This window comes from Ixodes scapularis, unplaced genomic scaffold (assembly GCF_016920785.2).
Source record: "Ixodes scapularis isolate PalLabHiFi unplaced genomic scaffold, ASM1692078v2 PGA_scaffold1__304_contigs__length_218370807, whole genome shotgun sequence".
Lineage (NCBI taxonomy): Eukaryota > Metazoa > Arthropoda > Arachnida > Ixodida > Ixodidae > Ixodes > Ixodes scapularis.
Genome location: NW_024609846.1, coordinates 100,719,953 through 100,742,849, shown reverse-complemented (window position 1 = coordinate 100,742,849; position 22,897 = coordinate 100,719,953). Strand labels below are relative to the sequence as shown.

Sequence of the window (22,897 nt, the reverse complement as noted above, 5' to 3'; positions counted from 1 at the left end):
CATGCCTGCAGAATACAGGAAAAATAAAAACATGTATCCAAACATTTATTTCTGTTCAAAGCACTCACACAGTTTTTATGACAGGACCTTGTAGGTTGGCCAGTGTGCTGCACACATGTACTATCTTGTCAATGTGAAATCTGAGTTCTGGTGTTAGCCTTTCACTCAAGATCGCAAAACTCTTGATGCGCTGAATGCATCTCTCGACATGAATGCGGTGAGATGCAACCTTGTAGGTCTCTTTCAGCTCCGCCTCAGTGAACTGCTGGTTGGCTTTTGCGAATGGTGGCATGACAAGTGTGACGTCCTTACTTTCCAAGTCACACTTTATATGAGGAAAACCTTTGTCCGCCATCACCATCTCCCCCGGTTCCAGCAGGCTAATCAATCCAGAGTTGGCGATGATGTATGTGTCGCTTGACCTGCCACCAAACACATCTGAAATGAATGTTATGTACCCCGACGGTGTGATCCCAACTAGAAATTTCAGTGTAAAGTCACTCTTGTAGTTGCTCCAGCAGTTTACCCTGTCTGCGACTTTACCTGGTTTCTCGATTCGGACTTCCGAACAGTCCACAATAACCCTACAAGTGGGATAGTTGAAGCAGAAGGAGGGAGGCATTGACGCTTGTACAAGATCCCTCGAAAACCACTGGATCCACCCTCGAGTGCTGACATACAGGACGTCCAGAGTGGCATAGAAAATGCGCGACGCGCTACTCCGATGAATGCTGAATAAAACTCCTAACGCAGAGAACGTGAGGCCATGCTTCATCTTCATGAGAAACAGCAGAAGCTTGCTGTCCATTGCCAGGTCCAAGTATCTCTCGCCACGCACCTGTAAAAGAAAAATATTTTGTGAGCACAATATTTACAGCAGAGATGAAACTAACCTTGAAAGCTTTTTGGTTCTGAGCAAATCAAAAACTTGAAAACTTTTACAACGAATGTTCAGCTTATTTGGTGTTTTAGGTGTATAAAGCATGTCTGCAAACCCTCTACCATAAAATACCGGGCAAGCGCCCGCTCAAAATAGAGATAATAACGAAAAAATGGGGGTGGGCGCTTATCCGGTCATCAATTTTACATACAAATGTACTGTGCATATTTCCTCAGGTCTTAAAAATTTGGATATGGGCGCTTAATGTGGAATGGGCAGATGTGTGGTATTCTACGGTAATGTCAAAACACAAGCAGGCGATACTTTGGCGTGGGTAGACGTCCTTCCCAAGTTTGTTGATTTTGCGTCGGACGATTGCCACCTCCTTATTTTCGCAGGAGACTATTGCCAGCTCCTCCGGCCCAGTGCATCTGGCACATTGATACAAACACTCCTGTGCAGTGCCGTTTCGTGTCTCATACAAACATTTATCTGAATGTCGCTGTTGACAATGATGTTTAGGATTGTACCCGTGGTACATAGTGCGACCGCATTGTCAAATGCAAGCTCGAAACCACCAGAATGTACCCAGGCCTCCTCCTGTATCAATTTAGAGATGTTTCTCATTCATTCTCGAACCACAGATCCAAACACTGACAACCTTGATAACCTTGTCCACTGTCGAAATATTTTTAGGCTTGAATACGTCCGACCAGGGGAGCTCACACTCCTGGCTTCTTGGATCCAAACCTATCCGACACGCCCGAGGTTCAGTCGCTTTCGCAAAACTTTCCTGCGACCAGCATTCCAAACTCAAAGCCTGTTTTCATAAAAAAAAAAAAAAAAATGCCACATTGATACTTGAGGACCATGCTATGGGTAAAAATAACCTAGCGGCCGGAGCACCAAAAAAGTATACCTTTCGTGCCCATGGAAGTGCATTGTGAAACGTTTTAAGCACACACCTGATCTCACTGCACCGCCATGTCCTACCTCATCAAAAGTTTAATGGTTGTACGTATGAAGCCAGCATTTGAACCCAGCAAGAACGGACTCCATTTCCTGGCTATCGTCTGGTGAAATAAAGGCTTTCCGAAGGCTGATTTTCTCCAGCACCTAATATTTTTGTGCATCTTATACAATCAGCATGTTTTAATGTTTGAGTTTAAACGTGTGTTCTCCTATTAAGAACATGGTCCTAAAGTATCAATGCTAAAAGATTTTCTCCATCACAAACTTTAAATATTGTCAGACGAGGGGCTCATTTTTTTTTTGTGTCAGTTGAGATCGATATCTCAATTGGCTTGCACTGAGGGGGCTAAAATCGCGTTAGCAGACAATGCCTGTAAAAACGAGGGGGAATCTACCATGCTGCAGTACCATATGCTTTGACGAATTCCACGGTGTGTTAAAATTGAAACAAAGCTCTAGCGCATTAGACATCTTGAAGGTGAACATTTGAGAGAAGTCTCTCTGGTTGGGGAGCAACAATAATGAAAAATAAAATATACACCAACCAAATCCTCGTTTAAAGGCGAAACCCCACTTTTCGAGACCTGCTCGGTCTCTTCTTTGGGGGTTGACTGCGGCTATGGCCGTTGAGGAGCAGTATTCTGTTTTCTTCTCCTTCTACGGCAGTCTCTATCGTTTTGCATCGGTGTGGTGGCTAAGTCTGTTCACGTAGCCGGTCGGCAGAGTGCCGAGGGATCTATTTATGTTTCCTGGCATCGTTTGTATGTGCCAGGGTTCAATAAAAGGTCTATGTCTGGGATTCGTCTCAACAGCCAGGATGCTGGTGTTGGCAAAGTCAATTCTGTGGTCCTTGACGTCGCAGTGCTCAGCTACGGCGCTTCGTTCATGGTCGAACTTTCGGACATCGTTCTTATGCTGGCGGATTCTCTCCTGAAAGTTCTTCGTTTCCCCGATGTATGCGACCGGGCAGTCCTCGCAGGGAATTTTTATAAATGGACGCCTTGTCTTTTTCCTTAGGCGGGCGACCCTTTGGACGGGGCATGAGTCTTCCAAGCGTAGACATCGGCTTGTGGGCCACCTGGATCCCCTCTTTGGGCAGTACATGCGCCAGCGCCTCGCTTGTACCTTTTATGTAGGGAATGCTGATGCGTGAGGTAGGACGGCTCCGTATACTTGTTGGGAGTTGCAGGTGTCGGCGATCCCGGGCTTGATGAAGTGCAATGCGGCGGATGAAGCTGCTTGTATAACCGTTACGTTGTAGGTCGGCGAAGATGGTGTGTTCCTCTTTTTTACGGTCAGCTTCGGATGAGCAGATATTTTTTGACCTGGATAAGAACGTTTTGACCCCTGATGCCTTGTGACAGGCTGGGTGATTGCTGGCGCATGTACTGCCCAAAGAGGGGATCCAGGTGGCCCACAAGCCGCTGTCTACGCTTGGAAGACTCATGCCCCGTCCAAAGGATCGCCCGCCTAAGGAAAAAGCACAAGGCGTCCATTTATAAAATTCCCTGCGAGGACTGCCCGGTCGCATACATCGGGGAAACGAAGAACTTTCAGGAGAGAATCCACCAGCATAAGAACGATGTCCGAAAGTTCGACCATAATTGAAGCGCCGTAGCTGAGCACTGCGACGTCAAGGACCGCAGAAATGACTTTGCCAACACCAGCATCCTGGCTGTTGAGACGAATCCCAGACATAGACTCTTTCTTGAATCCTGGCACATACAAACGACGCCAGAAAATGTAAATAGATCCCTCGGCACTCTGCCGACCGGCTACGTGAATGGACTTCGCCACCTCACCGATGCAAAACGATAGACACTGTCGTAGAAGAAGAAGAGAACAGAATACTGCTCCTCATTGGCCATAGCCGCAGTCAACCCCCGAAGAAGAGACCGAGCAGGTCTCGAAAGTAGGGTTTCGCCTTTAAACGAGGATTTGGTCGGTGTATATTTTGTTTATCATTATTAGACATCTTGTACGCATTTGTGCAATCCATTATCCACAACAAAAAAAAACTAAAAAGAAAACTGAAACTTTTAAGGGAAAACGTTGAAATATAATAATGCTGCGGCTTTAGATGAACATGCAGGACATCAGCCCCATATCTATCTTTCTGTCCAATTTAAATTGAGCAACTTGTGAATATGCCCTCATTGATCTAATTTGGAGGCAGATCTAATATTTACCCGTGGTAAGAGGCTCAACAGAGCCAGGAACACCGTGATGGTCACCCCAGTGAGGTCTCTGAGAGCATCGTCGTTTTCTTTGTCTGCCAAGGACTGGTAGCCATAGAAACCCCTAGGCTGGTGGTCCTCCAGACACAATGCTGCGACACTTGCATCGGCTGTTGCAGGTAGTTCAGATGCAATGAACGCAACCTGCGTGGATGCCTCGCATGCACCGGCGAACAGGGTGCAGGCAATCAGCAGGACCCCTTCGCTCTGGGCTTGCGATGTCTGTTGAGTCTGAGTTGAGACCTGCATAAAATTGATGGCATGTTACAATTTTCCAAAAAGAGAACAAGGTGTTTTCTAGCTTTATCTTAACCTAGAACACCAGTTATACGCCACTTCAAAAAGCCCTAACCAGTCACACCAAGACATGAAGGCCCTCACAAGGGTCATTTACGGCGACAGCATCCCTGGGAATCTATGTGAAACTGAATGAAGATTTATTGTGGCGAACGAGAAGGGAACTACCATCGCAGGTTTTTTTTAATTGGGAGAAGACAGCAGCGGGCATTGGGCCCTACAAGGTTCTTCACCGCCTGGGTGACTTCAGCTACGAAGTGGCGCCTGACAAAACACAGCTTTTTTCTTGTGGCCATTTGCCGCCCGAGGTGGTCAACATTGTTTTTCCCAAGCTGTTTTACGCTCAATAAGACTGTAAATGTTTCCTGTTCCAGATTACTTTTCAGTGCACCATTCTTTTGTTTTACTTGGTTTTGTTTTGTGTTGCATCGGGCGATGCGCTTTTTAAAGGAGGCAGTAGAGGCTGCTTGACACATTAGCACTTCACTGCGGTGTGCTGTTCTCTGCTGCGTCAACTTGTGCTAGAAAAATTGACGTGCATCCAAACACAATCGTGCGCAGTCAACAACCAATAGAAAACCATAAAGAAGCTCTTTGAGTTAGCCAATAGCAAGCGACTTGCCCAGACAGCTCTGTGATGGAAAAGCTCGGTGCCCTGCATCGCTGCTCCCATCCGCTCATCTTGCAAGATGGCCGCAGCTGAGCACAAGTCGATGTCGACCACGCCAAACTTGTCTGATGTGCTGAGAGATCTATTCTTTGAGTGCGTTTGGGGTTACATTGCTCATTCAGACAATTACGCGAGCTGGGCCTATATAGCACAAGGGTCTGCTGCGATGTACTTGTACCTGCATTCCCGACAAAGGCGAACCTCCCGCGAGTGGGTTCGCTTTCTGCTCCTCATTAACTCGACGCAAGGAGTCGCAGGCTGGCGTGGATGTGCTCATGCATTGCCGGACGCTCGGTTATCATAGCAGGCCGTGGGGAGGCAATGCACTGCTCAACGCAGCGTAGCGCAGCGCTACACAGTGCAGTCAAACGGAAATGTGTGAACCGGCCTTAAGTGTGTACTAAAGAGGATACTGAGATTGTTTGTTCTTGGTGATAACTTGCCCTAAGCATCCCAAAATTCCAAAAAATTATGGCGATGCGACAAACGACAAGGGAGTTACTTACTACTTTATCATTTGTCATTCGTGACAATATGTCTGTTCTGCCTTTTAGCTTTCAAACCTGAGAAGCACCCATCCTACGGTTTTTTCAATAATCTCCAAATCTTGAGTGGGCACTTGCTTGGTATCTTACGGTAGTACAGGAGAATCTACCTCAAGTCCTTGCAGCTCTCTGGGTTCATTATTCTCATCGGTGCCTTCAGGTTCCTCCAGCGGGGGTGTGACTGCTGGTGCTAGAGAAGCTGGCACGTCCATGGTGGCCGTAGGTGGTGCAGCTTGCGGCACATTCGGCGAGGATGTTGAGGAGTGGGCGAGATTTGCAACAGCTGTTGCGGCCGTCCTCCGCTTCTTCATTCTCAAAAGAAAAATTCACACCGTCACTTCCCCGATCAATCACTGTGCGGGCTGACATTGAATGAGAAAACCTCTCAGTCTAATTAGGGTGGGGGTGGGTGCAACTGCCGTAAGTTTTCAAACAGTTGTAAGCAGCAATGCCTGCCTCAAACTGACGTAGCACGCGCAGACTGAAGTGCGGCAGTAGAACAGGGGGGCTATGTTGCACGCTTTGGACTCCCAGGAGACTAGGTAGAAGGAAGTGACGTCAACAACGCAGCAAATGCAGATTGGATGTTGATTTTGTTTTCTTCTGTCAACATCCAATCTGCGTTTGCTGTGTCATTGACGTCACTTCCTTCTCCCTAGTCTCCTGGGAGTCAGAAACGTGCAACATAGCCCCCTTGCTTTAGGTTGGTGCAATCTCGTCATCTCGTTTACAGCCAACAGGTATCATGAATATGCTCCCCACCCCCCCCCCCCTCCCCCTCTCTCCCAGATGGGCACCGGCAAAAGACCAAAACAAAGACTTCAACAAATCTCTTAAGAGGAACAGACTCGATTTCTGTTCCGCATGCAAATTTGTCTTTTTGCTGTACACTTTGTACGTTTCATTGCTCCAAGAATGGCTACATGCACTGCTATTTAGAACTATCCACCACTCATGGTGCGCTCTTGGCTACCTCGTTTGCGCGAGCTCACTGAGCTGTTCTTTTTTTGAGCGAACTCTCGTGCAAGCCAAGCTGTGCGGAAACTTTGTGGGACCGCAACCTCTGAAAGCTTCCGAGTGCCGTCCGACGACCCCCGCCCTATTTCTGTGTCAATTCGGAACTCTCTGTGGAGCCGCGACCACCAGACATTGTCCAACACCCAAAATGCTAGTTAAAAAAGAAAGTGCCTATTTCACGGAGTTCTCACCTCTCATAGCGTTCAGCCTTATCTTCCGGAAGCACGGACCGCTTAAGATACACGTCCGGAAATATCGTCGGCACGTACGACGGTGAAGACACATCCTTGGACGGCGCACCTCCAACGAAATGGACGCTGCATATCTTCGTGTGCCGAGTGGGCTTCCAGTCTGTTCCGTCGGCACTGAAATATACAGACGTTAGTGACACAAGAAAAACAAGACCGCAGAACGCGAGACGGCAAAGAGCAGACACGATCGCGCGGGAAGCCTAGTAACACAAGAAAAACAAAACCGCAGAACGCGAGACGGCAAAGACAGCGACAGCAGACACGATCGCGCGGGAACCCTAGTAACACAAGAAAAACAACACCGCAGAACGCGAGACGGCAGAGAGAGCGATAGCAGACACGATCGCGCGGGAACCCTAGTAACACATGAGAAACAAAACCACAGAACGCGAGACGGCAGAGAGAGCGACAGCAGACACCGCAGACACGATCGCGCGGGAACCCGGAGCCCAACTTACTTCTTTCGTCGCACGGCCGTGATCCACTGCTGCCGCTGCCCGACGAAGCACGGACGAGTTGAAAAACGGTGAAACGTCGTCCCCGTGGGGCGCGATGTGTACCTGTTGGTACAACCGACCACGCAACAATTCATGACACGAATTAGCAGCGCGTTAACGACGCAGGAGCGAACCGCGGCGGCCGGATTGGAATGGCGGCGGCGAAGCGTCGTCTGCTCGGATTCACGTCAACTGTCTTCTCTGACGGCCGCGCGGCGGCGCGCCGGTCGCGTTGCACGGAGTGTATAGGGGGCACTGCTGCAGTTTCAAAATGGCGGAAGTATTGAGGGTCAAAGGTACTGGCAGAGCACTGCTACTGACTAGCCTTCTGGATTTCTGCGAATGCAACGAAATATTTGCGTTGCTACGAGGCAGACCGTTTACTTCAAGCAGCCCACCTCCTTTTCCTCTGCGGAAAAACGACATTGTCCGAGGACAAGGTGAGTATTTTTGCCTTGTGCCTCGCGACGAGCAGCGTGAGGGGAGACCTCCATGAGATCAATGTGGAGCTTGTTGCAGGAGGTGGCAACTGCAAGTTCAGAGTCGAAAGGGCAGTTTGCTCCTGCATGGCAGGCCCGTCGGAATGCTGCAAGCACATGTGGCCGCACTTCTACATTGCAACAGGTATGTACCTACAAACGGGGCTTTGTCGTGCGGCGCGGGTACAAGATAGCCTTACGGCATCCCCGATCGTTGCTCGCTGATACTTTAATGGGCGCAGGCGTGCTCACGGACACTGTTATGGGCACAGGTGTTTTCGCACGCTTTCGTCTCTCATTCAAGCACGATAGTCGGTTTGGCTTAAAGCGCGTACGATCAGGACTACTGCGCTTTCGCGAAATGGGCAATACCCTGAACGTTTCTCTGCTGTGATCAACAGCACCGCGCGTTAACGTGGTCGGGTTTTGCCGTTTCATCAACCGCGGACTTAATTGTGGCACGATGGAACTAAGAGTCAACATACGCAGCGGTACATACATGAAAATTGAGAACAGGCGCAGGTTGCTTTATTTGTAACAAGCTTTGCTTTTGGTTTCATCTTGCAGAACTGGAATTCACCGGCTGGAAGAGCTGAGCTCCACAATAGGGAGTGTACGTGGAAGAAAACTCCTAGGCAAGTACTTTATGAAGAGCCTTTACAGCTGAATTCCTTCTGCCATGTTAAGACTCTGCCAGCTTTCCTTGAACTTGCCCCTGAAGAGGAGGCAGACACCCTGAAGTAGCTGATGGAGGCCTGCTTCAATTCTGCAGTTTCATCTCCCAGCCTTAAATTTCAATTTTTTTTCTGCAATCACTCCATAAAATAAGGTGAAGGCACAGAATGAAAACCTAATAAGCAATTCAATCAAGAGAGATGGGACGACACTGATTGTGCTGTGTCAGTGGCACCACACAATCAGCGCTCATATCGTCCTATCGCCAGTGTCGTCCCATTAGTCCTGATCTTTACTTCTGGCACTGTGCCACCAATAAAGATTAGGACTAATGGGACGACACAGATTGGAATTATAACTAGTGACCGCAGCCACGTCGAATGCTTATTTTATTAGTCGGTGCACAGCTGTCTGTTTTTGGCTGTATGTTGGCCGCCTATCCTTTCAAAAAGCCTTTGACACACAACCAGCTCAAAGTTATCTTGGCTCATTAAATTAACTCATGAGACATGGGAGCATTTTGTTTGAGAAACGTAATTCAACTTTGCTTATGAGCATCCTACTCGAATGACCTCAGAGTATCATCTGTACAAAGACATAGGTTCATTTCTGTTTATGGATTTTTACTTTCTTTTTAGGAGGCGGCAGCGGGCTGAACCGTCGTGCAGGTGAGCCAGAGACATGCTTATGTGGCCCCAAGAAGTAAGTGGAACTTGGCAAGGCCATTAGATAGGCAATACAGGAGTCAACAATAAATTAGTATGTTGGATCGTGTGCAATGGTTGGTTTTACACTCAAGCGTTGTGTAGGCAAGACAAAACAGTATGAGGGCCACATACGGCAAGCATGCACTTATTAGTAGCATTTGATCCCCATATGACCTTTGTCTTGCATAGTAAATAAAAAAAAAAGTATGTGGTAGAATCGGTGTGCATCAGTTTGCTTTGGGCTGCAGGCATACTATCGGATGTGTGTGTGCTATCCAGTGCCCCGGATGATTAGGGTTTTAGTGGCGCATTGACAACGGAGGCCATATTGCGCCAATTTAATGTTGTTTAGCCTGCACTAAACAAAACGGTCTAAGATAACAGTATAAAAAATTACAACTGGTGTATGTAGCCAGTTTTCTTTAGGTAGTCGAACACACGGTGAAAAGGCACTAAAGGGCAGTCACTAAGTAAAAAACATTGGATGAAAGGGAAGATAACCTCTGAAAAGTTCAGGGAAGCTAGACTGGCGTAATCGATGGTGAAATGGGCAATGCCATAAAATGTGTAACACTGTAAGTCCTTTCCCACAATGGGCACAAAGCTTCAGCCCACAAGGTTGGACGAGAGGTTCTGCCAGATTGTAGAAAGCTGCGAGGGCAGTGTTCTGACTAGGCTTGCTGCAATCCCTGCCTCTCCTCTAGAAGGCTGTTCCACCTTCTACAACAAGTAGTTGTTTCTATGGAAACAGCTGCCACCTTGCTGCGCGACACGAAAGACAAGGCAGCCTGGATGATGCAACGCCGCTGCCGGGTTACAGGCAAGTGGCGTGTTTGCGGAGCAAATCTTATTCACACTACAAGACGGATGTTAAATGTTTCCAAGATGTCCAGAGGCTTGCTAAACTGTATTACTGAGCATTGGAAATGTTTTAAAAATATGGGTGTCATTGGATTTGATTTCACATTAATCAGAAGCGGTGTTTCGCATACTGCTCGCCTTAGCATGTGCCTTAAAGGTGCACTAAATATGTTTCTAATATTGTCTGTCCTGGGTGGTAACTGAATCAGTGGGCTCTATGCATCCTAAATTTCAAAGAATTATGCTCGTGCAATGCGCATTTCCTTACTAAAAATGTGATTTGCAATCAGGAAGTGCTCCTTTTTGCACCGGACTTTCCGCACAAAAAGAGCGGGCCATAATCCAGCCAAGCGGATGGTGGCGTGGCAACGCTGCTCGTCAGTCAACCCAAGCCGTCGCTCCCATAGCAGACGACGCCATGTCGTCTGCTATGGGAGCGCCGTTCGAGACGCACGTTACATTCGGATTTCTCCACTTTCTCTATCAATTTTTTCATTGTTTTCTTTGTGCTTCCTAGTATTTCGTATGTTCCCTGTCTTCTACACATCGTGAGTGTAAATATTTTGATACCTCCTCTTTGTTTAGCTTTGCTTTTTCCTTTCTGCGCCGTTGTTCTTTGTTTCGTTCTGCGCACTTCGATGGTTGGGGACGCCGGTTTGAAACTCAACACGCAGAGACTAAACAGAAAGAGCAGACGTGCCTAGACCTCCGCATCGACAAGAACCTTCCGCATCGCCGAGGCGCAAGTCGCTCTACCGCTGGTGGAAGCGACTGGATTAAGTTTGTAATCGACACCTTCGCCGATGCCTAGGGGGAAAACAACTAAAAAAGCCCTCAGGGCTAACCAATACGCCTCGCAAGTGGGCTCATTTTCGTCTTCTGCGCATGAGAAAGGAAGTAGCGGTGACGTCAGAACGGCGAGCCCTGATTGGCTGATCGCGATTCCCTATCTCAGCGTCGTCTGCTTCTTTGCAAAGTCGTCTGCTCGCAACATTGCCTGCGTCTGTCTTACCTTTCCTGCGACTTTCGGAAGTGCAGGTCTTTACGAGCGAGAACGACTTCGCCTTTCAGAGAGGGCAGACGAAGTAATTCGAGCGGTACGTTGTTTTTGTCTAACTAGCAGACGCGCATCAAGGAGGGAAGTCAAAGGAGTAACTGGCGAGGTGTCCCGAGGCGCCGAGGTTTGTTTGCTAAGAACCGAGGGTGAGCGTGTTAGTGTTCGCAAGTTCCCACTAAATACTTTTTCCCTCCTATCGTGTGCGGCGAGACCCCTCATTCTTTAACGGCGTCGGCGGGTTGGCACAGCTAACGTCGTCTGCTTTATGTCTGCTAGTCAAAGCGATGGCTGCTTTACCTTTCCTGCGTCTGTCGGATATTCACCGCTTTTTCATTGGCGAGAGTCACCGTTGCCTCGGGAAACAAGGAGATAACAAGAGGAAGACATTGACCTCTTCACCTCAAATTGAGGTCAGCGATCAAAGTATAATACGGGAAGGGTTCACAACGGTCGTGCGGGCATATTCCATTCAGCACGCCAGCCGGTCATGGGCAGACGGTCGCCGAGCCGCGGAGTGCCTGCTAGGCCTAACTGCTGAAGCTTGCTTGGTCGCGTTCAATGGAATCGTGGCCGTTGGAGCTTTTTTGGGTGTTTGTGGATCCAGCGTTCTTGTTCGTCGTGGTCTGTTTCAAGTACTTTTTACTTTTTTCTTGCTGCTTGAAGTCGGGACGCATGAGAAGCGCACGTAGAAAAATAAACGTCCGTGGGTCGTCGCAACCGCGACGCTGTCAGCCATGCTGATTTGATCGCAAGAAGTGCGTAAGACAGCTTCGGAGCTGTTGTGGGATTTCGTCGTGACCTGCGGAAAACTTACGAAAATTTCGCTTCAAGAATACGAATTTGTTCTCAAGTTTTGTTTTACGCACGTTTTTGGCGTAAGATCGTTTCGTGAATGTGGCATGTGCACTTGCGAAAGTCGCAGGAAAGGTAAGACAGATGCAGACGATGTTGCGAGCAGACGATGTTGCAAAGGAGCAGACGACGCTCAGATAGGGGGTCGCGATCAGCCAATCAGGGCTCGGCGTTCTGACGCTACCGCTACCCCCTGCGCAAGAAGCAGACAAACTTGCTCTCCGCATTGTTGCATATGGGGCTGCTTTCCCTACCCGTGTCTCTTTTTTAGTATACAATTCTAACCAAAGGCATCCCATCAAAACATTGTTACTTATGCATATCCAAATTTCGAAGTCTATTACCCCAGCTTTGTTTTTTTCAGCATAGGCTTTTGATTCACTTGCGCTCAACCGATTTTCATAAACTCTGTACAATTTTCTTTGGAATCAACTACACTGCAAGCTAAAGCTACTTTTATTATGATATTTAGGTATATAGGACTGGCATTTCATTATTAGGCATTCTTATACCCTTGCCAGACGGGCACCTAAAAGGACCTTTACGCCCTTCAGGATCTTCAAATGACCTTTACGTTCTGCCGTGCCAGACGGCACAAGTAAATATCATTTAGAGAATGTTTACAGCGATTGAACTCCCGCAGCTCGTTCAAACGCATAAAGCACGTTCACGCCTGAAAGATAATATTTCCGCTATATAAATAATTTTTTTAAGTTTTTCTAAAGCAAACAAAATATTAGAAAAAACAAAATGACGAGTTCAGTCGAGTGATTACAACAATGTCTGCTTTATGCCCATGCACAGTGGTTTTTTGGCAATTAGCGGCAACCCTGAGCGTCGCCTGCTCGCTTGGAGGGGCGTTGCCAGGTACCGGGGGGTAAAGGTGGGTGAGGAGGAGTGGCAAATCCCGTGCGCCGACACCCGGGGTCCCGAGTGAACGATCGCGAAAGAGAGCGACAGAACACGAGAGAAAGAAAGCAACGTTGCCATGGTAAACGCGGTAAACGTGAAGAGTGTAAACTCTCAGCAATATAAACAGTGATAATTTAATGTTGTAAACTAAATTCTGAGCTATTCTAACGCTTATAAAAAGCAATAAAGTCATTACGCTGCATTAACTTCCCTTCTGTCGAAATCTCGGAAATCTGGTGGTTGCGCAATTTCGTATTCCTCAACCGCGCCCAGCCGCACCCCACCGGCGAAGCCGGGTATATGGTTTAGTTTAGCACTAACGCGAGGCCGTACATCTGCGCGTTATGCAAAAAGAAACCTTCGAAAGGAACGCGAGTATCTTTCCACCGGTAAGTTCGTGGATTGTTGAAGTTCACGAAACTGCTTTGATGATGTAACCGTGTTTGGGACCCCGAGGGTCTGCCTGCATGGTCCGCCGCTTGCGGCAGCCAGAATGTATGGGAAAATGGCGGACCTTTTCCTCTAGAGTTAGTATATGATCTCTATGCCAGGTACCCTTGCTCGGTCCTGTTGCTCAGTGCGTGCACTCCTTCCCGTTCTTTACGCTTTTGCCCTGTTCAGTTCGGCGTCGTGCTCGCGCTTGAGTTTCAACGCAGTTGCCCCAGTTTGTTCCTTCGATGGATCTTCCTCCCGATGTTGATCCGGCTACGATGGACCCTGCGTCTCGTGTCGCGTTCCTGGTGTGCCTGCGCAACCACCATGAAAGTGGTTTAGCATCGCTGAATAGTTCTTTGTCGTCGATCACGGAGGCTTTGACGTCGATCAGCTCCGACGTTCAGTCTGCCCGACGAGAAGCTAATTTCCTCGAGGAAAGGCTTCTTGCAAACAGTCTGGTCATCGCTGCAGTGACAGCAAGAGAAACGACCATGCCGCGGAGCGTCCAAGCGTACTTTCGGGGTGAAGATGGTTTGAGGAGACGCTACCGAACCTGCCGGAGCCACTTCAAGCAGGCTTTCCGGGGGATGCCGGCGACCTTTCGGTACATCGTGGACGTTTGTCGGCCCCACATGGAGCGCCAGGTCACCCCTATGCGCCCCACTATATCGGTCAAGAAACGAGTTGGAGCTGCGCTCTACAAGCTGTGTTCCAGCGTGGAAGACAGGACCGTCGCCCACTTGTTCGGCCTGGGGCGGTCAACGGTCAACGATAATTACAAAGAGTTCTGCCACATCGTCGTTTCCGAGCTGGAGCGCGACTGGCTCAAGATGATGACTGCCGCCGAACTCCCCGACCACGTCCGCGAGTTCCAGGCTGCCCTGGAATTTCCGCAGGGCATAGCCGCGCTGGACGGCTGCCACTTCCCCGTGTCGCCACCTAAGGTCAACGCCAGCGACTACTACAACTACAAGGGCTGGTAAGTACACTAATTAAAAAAAAAAGATAGCTGCGTTTAATGGATTTCAGTAGAGTAGATTGTTGGGCTAGTTCGTTTTGGAACTTGGAATACATTTTAGCGCTCAAAGCACAAGGACACAAAGACGAGAATCGCACTGTGGCGTCCGATTCTCGTCTTTGTGTCATGTTTTCAGCGCTAAAATGTATTCCGCATTTAATGAGGTGGAAATGACGAAACATTACCGAAACACGAGATGCTAGCAGGTGATTGTTAGCTTGTCATTTTCAATAATGTGCCGTGCTAGCTCTGATAATGTGTAAAAATTTTCTTTTTGAATCTACAGCTTTAGAAAAACCCGAAGCCTCACGTATTGTGTGTGAAAAACTGACGCATGCATTGTATTATTTTTCTCCAGGTACAGCATCATTCTCCTGGTCCTTGTAGACCACCGGTACCGGTTCCGGTACGTCAACGTGGGGACGCCAGGGCAGTGCCACGACGCGCACGTCTTTCGGAGTTTGGCACTGGCCAAAATTCTGGAAGGGCCAACGTTTACAACACCAATGGTCACCATCAACGGGACTGCCGTGCCGCCACTGGTTCTCTGCGACCAAGCCTTTCCTCTGACGTGCAACATGCTGAAGCCATACGCACGCAAGAATGTTGCGGGACAGTCTCCGCAGGAAAAGTTCAACCGGCAACTGTCGTCTGCACGTAGGGTCGTGGAGAACGCCTTCGGCAGGATCAAGGCACGGTTCCGCTTCATCATGAAGCGGCTGGAGTGCGACGTAGACAACGCCCGCTTCGTTATACGGGCTTGCTGCACGTCGAATAACATCTGCGAGCACTTCAATGACGGCATGGAGTCCCAGTGGCTCACCGAAGTTGGCACGGAGGCCCGCCTCTACGAGCAGCCAGTCTACAACATGGATGCCGTGGCAGGCAATGGTTCGAGTGTCCAGGACTCCATTGCTGCCTACCTTCACCAGCACTAGAGTGAAGAGCGAAGCAAAGGCCCTTTCGAGTTCCACCGGAACGAAGGCCCTTTTGAGGACCAGCAGACCAAAGGCCCCTTGACCACCACAGAAGAAAAGGCCCTTATGAGCGCCAGCAAGGGCCCTTCTCAGGGCCAAAAAAATTTGGCTTTAGAGCTGACTTCTTTCGATGCCTCCTCTCGTCTCAAATGAAGTTAAACCGCAGTATTTATTTGAACATTTCAACCATTTTTCAGTTTTTATCTTTTTTTTATGTCTGAATGAAGACGGTAGAGGTGTGCACGTTTCAACTTTGATGCCCCATCTGGCAGGGTAGCACGAGACACGGTTTGGGCACAAGTTCCAGGCCGAAGGTTTCTCAAAAGAGAGCTGAAACTTTCTTTTGAGTCACTAACGTAGTACTTGTGTCCACTCTGCATTCCTGTCTGGCCTATCAGTACTAGATGTGGAACTTGCTGGGTACTATTGGTGAGGAGATTAAGGCCTGCGTGTTTGCTCCTCTAAACATAATCAATAGTAGATCCCCTTAGCACCCTTTAGGTAGCCCGGATGAGCACCATCATCTGCTCCATTGCCTGCTTCAGTGGTCATGCTCAGAACGAGCTCACATTAACAAACTGCTAAGACCGGCAACCAATGGTGTCGCGAGAAATTACATTAGTAGGCTGCTAATACAGGCAATCTTGTAGTTTTATTCACATTGCAAATAACTGTGGAAGCTCTCTATCGCACTCTGCAGTCGCACACACACAGCTGTGGCCGCCAGTGAACGAGACGTAGTTGCGACGTGACCCATACTCTCGTCAAGCTTCGGGCTGCTTGCCGCTTGGGGCGGGTCAGGGATCTACTAACCAAAGGTCATGCGAAGGCCTTGTTTTCTAAGTGGTATTGCTCCAACCCATTTGTTGTCCCCACACCTCGGTGTTTACCCGACACGTCTGTGGACATGCCCACAGGCCTTGTGGTCATGTTCGCCTCATCTTCTGCAATAGAGCGCAGGGTAGTGTAACATACAAATACTAACACGAAACAAAGTCACGTTTATTGTTGGTGCCGGATCTCTCCCAAAAGCAGTTGTCGGAGAATGCGAGCTTGACCCACTTCGGCTTTTGTGCCGAGCTGGGCATATGCGCCTTGCATGCTGCATTCTTCATGCAGGCCGGAGTAGAAACAAAAGAGCCCCTCGTTCCCCGCAAGCAACTGAACACAAACTCCAGCCAAACGCTGACGCAGCGTTCGGTTTCGTCAGCCAAGCGCTGGCTCATTGTTATTTCTCGTCCCCATCTGTGTAGTTCTAAAGTTAGTCACTTGGGGTGTCAGGGTCTGATCTCCTCTCCAATATTAACTGGAGATGCTGGAGTTTCGGAAAGATTCATCCTTCTCGCTTCAAGTCAAATTTGGGGGTTTTACATGCCAAACCAACGATGGGCATCTGGCACGGCCCAGCGGAGGATTGAGGATTAATTTGGACCACCTGGGGATCTTTTGAACTATACTGAAAGCTTGGTTACACGGCGCCTCCTCCGCAATAAGCCTCCGTCAGATTGCGGGCACCTCGGCCGGGATTCGAACCCGCCACATGGGATCCGTAGGCCACCACCCTCGCCTCGGAGCCACCGAGGTGGCTACCCTTCTCGCCCTGTCAGTCACTTTAACAGCAAGACACAGGAGTGTCACTTTCCATAACATTTTTCTTTTGTGTGTGGGTGGGGGGTGGGGGGGTAGTATGAATATTAATGCGTAGTAGAACACTTGGAATTGTGCATGTTAACAATAAAGACATATCAAATACCATAGCTAGATGAATAATTGCTCCCAAGTACAACACAAATGTGCTCCATCCGCTTACTTTGGTGCTTTATTTAGAAAAGCGATCATCGCCGCAGTCAAGTCTTCCTGCACCTTCGCAGCACGTTCTTGTTGCTTTAAAGCACGTTCTTGCGCTTGCAACACAAGTTCTTTCTGAACGAGCTCCCGCTCCCGGAGCTCGAATTCCTTTGCTCGAGCGGCTTCAAAGCTCAAACGGAGGAGCTTCTGCTCCTCAATTGCTGCCCTAATGAGGGCAGTACTTGGGTGCTGAGCCCTTTTTTTCGGAGGCGCCCTCGCTGGCACGGACACGCTGTTGCTTGCAGAGGTGCTTGCAGCGCAGCTGGTGCTCGCAGTGCTCGCCCTCCTTGAGCTTGCAGCCAAGCTTTCTTCTCTGTGCCCGCTCAAATCTGGTGCCTCGAAGCCGACTCCAGCGGCTGCGACATTATGTGAGTCGTCTCCCACGTCCATAGGTGGCTCCTCAAACATCTCGCCATCCTCTGCACCTCCATCCTGCAAACCTGCAAGCAACTGAGAAAATTTCCACACAATCAGATATTCATATTAAACCGCACTCCAGGTATTACAATCCATCTCACAACAACTTGGCAAACTTTGGAAGCTACACCCTCGTGATTCCACAAGTGCATCGGTGTGAGGCATGTTGCATCATTGAACAGATGTGCCATCACTTTCGGACGCACGGGCATGAGGAATCTGCTGTCATCTTTGGCTTCTTCAACTCCTTCCTTAACTATATTCAATGAACTGACACCCATCCAGTGCTCGCTGAAGAACTACCTGGCCACCACCTTTGGTCAGAAGTCTACCAATTCAGTGATGTGATTGGCCCAAGCCGTTTTGGAGCACCTTTTGGAGCAGCCAATACGGTGTTTTGGAGCAGCAAAAATCGCCTTTGGAGCAGGTAAAACAGTGTTTTGGAGCAACAAAAGTTGCTTTTGGAGCAGCCAAAACAGTGTTTCGGAGCAGCAAAAGTGGCTTTTGGAGCAGATACTCTTAGAAAAATAAACATATTTGTTTTAAGTGCTGGACGAACGAAGGACACTTCGCTCGCCGCAATAGACAAATATGGTCAAGTTCAGCCACCTGGGAGTCTTTCAACATGTAACTGAAATGCCAATGACATGACACATTTCGCAATGCTTCAGTTAAATTATACATATATATGTGCCTTTATAGATAAATTAGAATCAAACTGCACATATTAAAATTTATTTGAAAATGACCAGCTTATTAGTAGATATCACAGCATTAGGTTCACTACAGTAGCTATATAATATAATAAATGGAAGCTGTCTCCGATTGATGAAACACGTAACTACTGCACTGCAATGCGAAATTGTATACAAGACAAAGGTGCATTAAGACTACCGGGCGCTTTTCTTTTTGCTTTTCAAAACTTTCTACAAGGCTGCTGCAAGCCTCGCTTTGCCTTTGGCTAGTAATGAATTACCACTTTCAATGTCTCCAAAGAAACATTGAGACATCCCACAAGTGAACAGTGCTGTGGCCGTTGCCGAGCAATTCTGAAAAACCGCTTGCCACCACTTTACTGGTTCCCGACGTGCCAGATTTTCGTCAAAAGTAAGCAAACGTAAAAAAATGGGTTGCAAGCGTCCCGACTGGTGCCTCTGTCGTGCAGTCATGTTCGCATGCACATGAGGGCAACTTCGGCAGCTTGCATTTGCACGTACTTCGCCGCGCGAGCGTAGATGGCTGTTTGATCGAAACATACACCATGCCACTCCGCCCCGTCGCCAACTGGTTCCCAAAATTGTATGCAAAATGTAATTGTCCAGCATACGACAAAAAAACAGTCCAGCGGCAAGTGCTTGACCGGCCAGCAGGCAAGGTACAAGCTAAACACACAGGAAAAAAAAAAAAAAACCCTGATTGAGTCAGGTCAAAACAAGACATTGCGAGTCAGGGTCAAATATGTGCTTGGAGCGCCTTGTACAACGACTGAAGCACTGAAGCGTCAACACACGCCCGCGTCTATCGTTGAAATAGTTTTTAAAAAGACGCGAGACGAGACAAAGGAACGACGAGAGCGTGAAACGAGAGGTGGCGAGAAAAACTATGCAAGACCGGATGGACGATTGATACAGGGTACTTTCTGGTGGGCGGCCGCTTGCGCTACCTAGCTCATGCATGCTCAATTACGGTACTCAGTTTAGTTTCGGTTTTGAAAGACGACCTTAATCTTTTGGCGCAGGCTTGGCGCAGATTACCCATATTTTGGCAAAATGTAGCAGGATGTAACAGGGTTCGCCTCTTGGCGCAGTTTGGCGCAATTGGCGCAGCAATCACATCACTGCAATTACACCACTGGTTTTGCCTATATTCTGTTTCACGATAACTTGGCAAACTGTGGAGGCTACGGTTCCTGCGACCCAAAAACAGCGTTGGAGCGAGGCATGTGACACTATGTCACGGGAGCGTTTGTGTCACTGCTCCAAAATCAAGACCTGGAGGAACTGGCTGTCATCTGCTGATCAAAAGTCGTCTGCTGTGAAACCAACCAACTTCAGATGAACATTCACCGGCGCAACATTGCCATCCACTAGAGTAGTGAGCTCTTTGGAAACAGTTTATGAGACAACCATACGTTCAATTTACTAGCGAATCTGTGGTGGGTGCTAATGCCAAGGCACAGTGCGATGTTCGAGCGGAAGTGGTGGATTACACGGCTGCAATCGTTCACGTATCATTCAAAAGCCATATTGTTCCTGGGAAAGGGTTGATCCGTATTAAGTATCATTGAAAAAAAGTAACATGTCTTCATCTTCCGTGTCATGTAGTGTGGCGGACAGAAGGGTCTCACTGCAACACTACTAACAGTAAAAGAAGCCTAGAACAACTTTTTGTCACGGACAATGCTGTTGTTGTGGTGGTAACGAGGCTTAGCTCCGTGGCCTCGATTATGGAGTGTTGTCACCTGCCTTGCTCAGACACTCTTATTGGGTCGCGGAAGCTGCAGCCTCCACAGTTCGCCAAGTTATCGTGAAACGGAGTATAGAGCTGCTCTATACAGCAGCCTTAGCTCCCCAAAGTAACAACACGAGGACTAACTTACCCGACAAGTGAGAGACCTGCAGTCGCCTGCTCCACTTTCGGTATCGTCACCATTGCATTGCCGATGGCCCGTCTAGGAACCTCCAACGAGGGCACATAAAGGACAGTAGCCACCCTTCGGAAGCGCTAGTGTAGCTTTGAGGTATTTCCTCTTCTATTTGATGAAGGACGAGTCCCAGTTCATGCAGAATCGCTGGATCTCTGACAGGTAGGTCGGAAGCAGACGACTTGCTTTTCGTATAAGAGCTTGCCGATCTGTTTGTAAACACGAGTTGGTGTATGTAGGAACCGTTGAATATCTAATAATACAGAAACCTTGTTATGAAAGATTGACATCACCAGCCGACCTGCACTACTGCAGGCGTTGCACGGTCCAAGCAGCTCTCTACGACCAGCCTGCTGTTGTTGAGCGGCAGCGACTTCATGAACCTATGGATGGCGAAGTAGTAGGCCCAGGTCTGCTTCCCGGATCCCGTGGTGGTGCCTTCCCGTGCATGCTTCCTAAAAATTAAGGCAGCTGTAAGTGTCACATTCATGTAGTTCCGTAAATGTACATGCAACACTCACGAAATTTAATAAACAGAAATCGCTTTGCAAACCACCTTCAGATTGAAGATTGGCACACACATGATGCTACCTGTTTTACATGGCTTGCATGTGACATCATGGCATTGTGCAGGTGGCCAGTTCTACTTATTATTGCTGAAAAAAACAACCTCAGTGGGGTGGAACATATGCTGCAGAAGGGACACACATACCAGCTGCCACAACAGCAAGTGGTATGATGTCAGTGATAACCGTGTATATAGTGCCAGCACATAAAAATCAGCATGTTTTACTTTCCAATTGTATTGCAATGTCAGGTTAGGCCTTCAGTGGCATTGCCTGTTATTGCTTACAACATACAAATACATATAAAATAGTTGAAGTCGAAGGGATTGATGGCTGTTTGAAAGAAACTCAAAAATCTGCTTCTGAACGTGTCGGACTAAGACTCTACAAAGGGGGTCGAAGCATGCGCTTTAAGGGCATATGGATCCCACTGCTTCTGGGTGGAGTTTTGACGGCAACCTCTGGGCTGTGTGAAGCGCCTCAACGAGGAGGGGTAAAACCAAAACAAGCCACAACAAGAGTTGTCATCAGTAAACCCGACTCTGAAAAATGCGGTACTCGATGTCTTCACTGCTGTCGACGCTGAGAGCACTGTTGATATCTGTCGAGTCCGACTGTTGCGCCAATCAGACATTTTTGGGTCGCCGTGGGAAGGAATTTAATGTTTTTAATTTCTGACTGTTTACTCAAGTTTCTTCAGTGAATTTTTTTGTACCCTTGATGCACGTTCACCGCCACCTTTATGCAAAATTGTAGCTTGATACGTTTAGAAACCGATTTATGCCGTCCCTTCAAAAAGTCATCGATCCCTTTGACTCATCCTGTAGATTTAAACGGATTTTGCTCCTAGGTGAGTTTAGCTCTTCAGTACCGATGTCTTATGTGGTTTGAGCCTCGGAGATCATGAAACATGGCAAGTCAGCTGTGAAGCTTTGAACATTGCTGCAGGCGAAGACGGCTACTCAAAAAGCGTACGAGCTACGCAAAGGAGCGGTGGCCGAACACGGCACGCGAGACAAACACTGCAGGTAGGCGAGCCCTGTCTTTGCGCGCCGTGCAAATTGAACGGTCGTCCCTATCGGCACTGTTTGGCGTGCGTGTGTTCGTAGGACTAGCAGGTTACACCAAACGTGTGAAGTTTTCCTTACCGATAAGTGCTGCACAGATTCTCGATCTTGTTGTGGACTTGGTCCCTCGTCGTTCGAAAGCCCAGGGCCCCCAACGCTTCCGCGATCTCGGCGTAAACGGCACCGTTTCTCTTGGCGCGACGGAGGTCCTCCAGCCGATCCTCCCAAAGCCGAATCAGCGCCCAGGTCGCGTCGACGCTCCAATGGACGAGCGGCGACCCCTTCCTACTCGTCGACGCTCCTCCGTCGTTCGACATATCGCACGACGCGAGAGATATAGAAATATATATGTACAAAACAAAGATTAAATATATACAGTACAGTTAGTAATACACTATTAAAGGATGATAAAATATAAAGTAGAGAAATAAAAGCTAGATAACTATGGTTGTAAGAAAAATCGAAAGGGGGAAAACCGAAGTGCCGAAGCGAACGATGCGAGCAGGCGAGCAGCGGGACGACTACGCCTACTAGATAGCTGGGGCCGTGGGTACAAAAAACTATTAGTAGAGCGAGGTCTGCACAGGTTATACGTCAAACACGCTCTTTTTTAATAATGAAATTACAAAAATATTTATTTTAGAAATCAGTACGATCTTTATTTTCAATCCGCATCTCTAGTGTAGACTGCTGCTGACGAGGGTAGGCCTTTAGCAGCCGTAAAGGAGTTGTGGGAACTCAGGTTCCCGAAAAGGACCTTTACGCTAAATGTCATTTGAGTTGCCGTGTGGCACTGCCTAAATGACATTTACACTAAAGGTCCTTTGGCGTAAAGGTCCTTTTAGGTGCCCGTCTGGCAGGGGTATTATAGCCTCTATTATATGACTTCTGTTCACTTTAATTCTTTTACATGATTATTTTGTGCTAAAGAGATAAAAATAGTTTAGCTTGTATGGCATTTCTTTAGGAAGCAAGTGATACTTTTTTGCATTATTTAATAATTTTTTTTTAAACCC

The 22,897-nt window shown here is 48.2% G+C and overlaps 2 protein-coding genes and 1 pseudogene across 2 annotated transcripts; 1 reads left to right on the top strand and 2 right to left on the bottom strand.

Annotated features, from left to right (window-relative positions):
* Window positions 1-28: 28 nt before the first annotated feature.
* LOC120836321 lies at window positions 29-6,059 on the bottom strand. Its single transcript, XM_040217911.2, has 3 exons — window positions 5,712-6,059; window positions 4,042-4,332; window positions 29-838 (listed from the first exon to the last, which is right to left on the bottom strand). The coding sequence occupies exons 1-3, from the start codon at window positions 5,910-5,912 to the stop codon at window positions 65-67; spliced, it is 1,266 nt and encodes a 421-aa protein (XP_040073845.1). The 5' UTR covers window positions 5,913-6,059; the 3' UTR covers window positions 29-64.
* Window positions 6,060-7,637: 1,578 nt separating this feature from the next.
* On the top strand, window positions 7,638-15,300 carry LOC120846226 (annotated as a pseudogene).
* A 1,845-nt stretch (window positions 15,301-17,145) lies between these two features.
* On the bottom strand, window positions 17,146-22,174 carry LOC120846217 (the record flags this gene model as incomplete). The annotated part of the gene is made up of 3 exons (XM_040217910.3): window positions 17,146-17,637; window positions 20,550-20,703; window positions 21,963-22,174. Coding segments are annotated over 3 exons (858 nt in total), but the record flags the coding sequence as incomplete, so codon positions are not given.
* Window positions 22,175-22,897: the final 723 nt, after the last annotated feature.

Excerpts from the sequence above, each read along its gene's own strand:
- LOC120836321 (XM_040217911.2), bottom strand. The coding sequence starts at position 5,912 with ATGAAGAAGCGGAGGACGGCCGCAACAGCTGTTGCAAATCTCGCCCAC. Across the intron at positions 4,333-5,711 it reads GAGAGCTGCAAGGACTTGAG|GTCTCAACTCAGACTCAACA; the intron begins GTAGATTCTCCT and ends AATTTTATGCAG. Across the intron at positions 839-4,041 it reads TGTTGAGCCTCTTACCACGG|GTGCGTGGCGAGAGATACTT; the intron begins GTAAATATTAGA and ends TTTCTTTTACAG.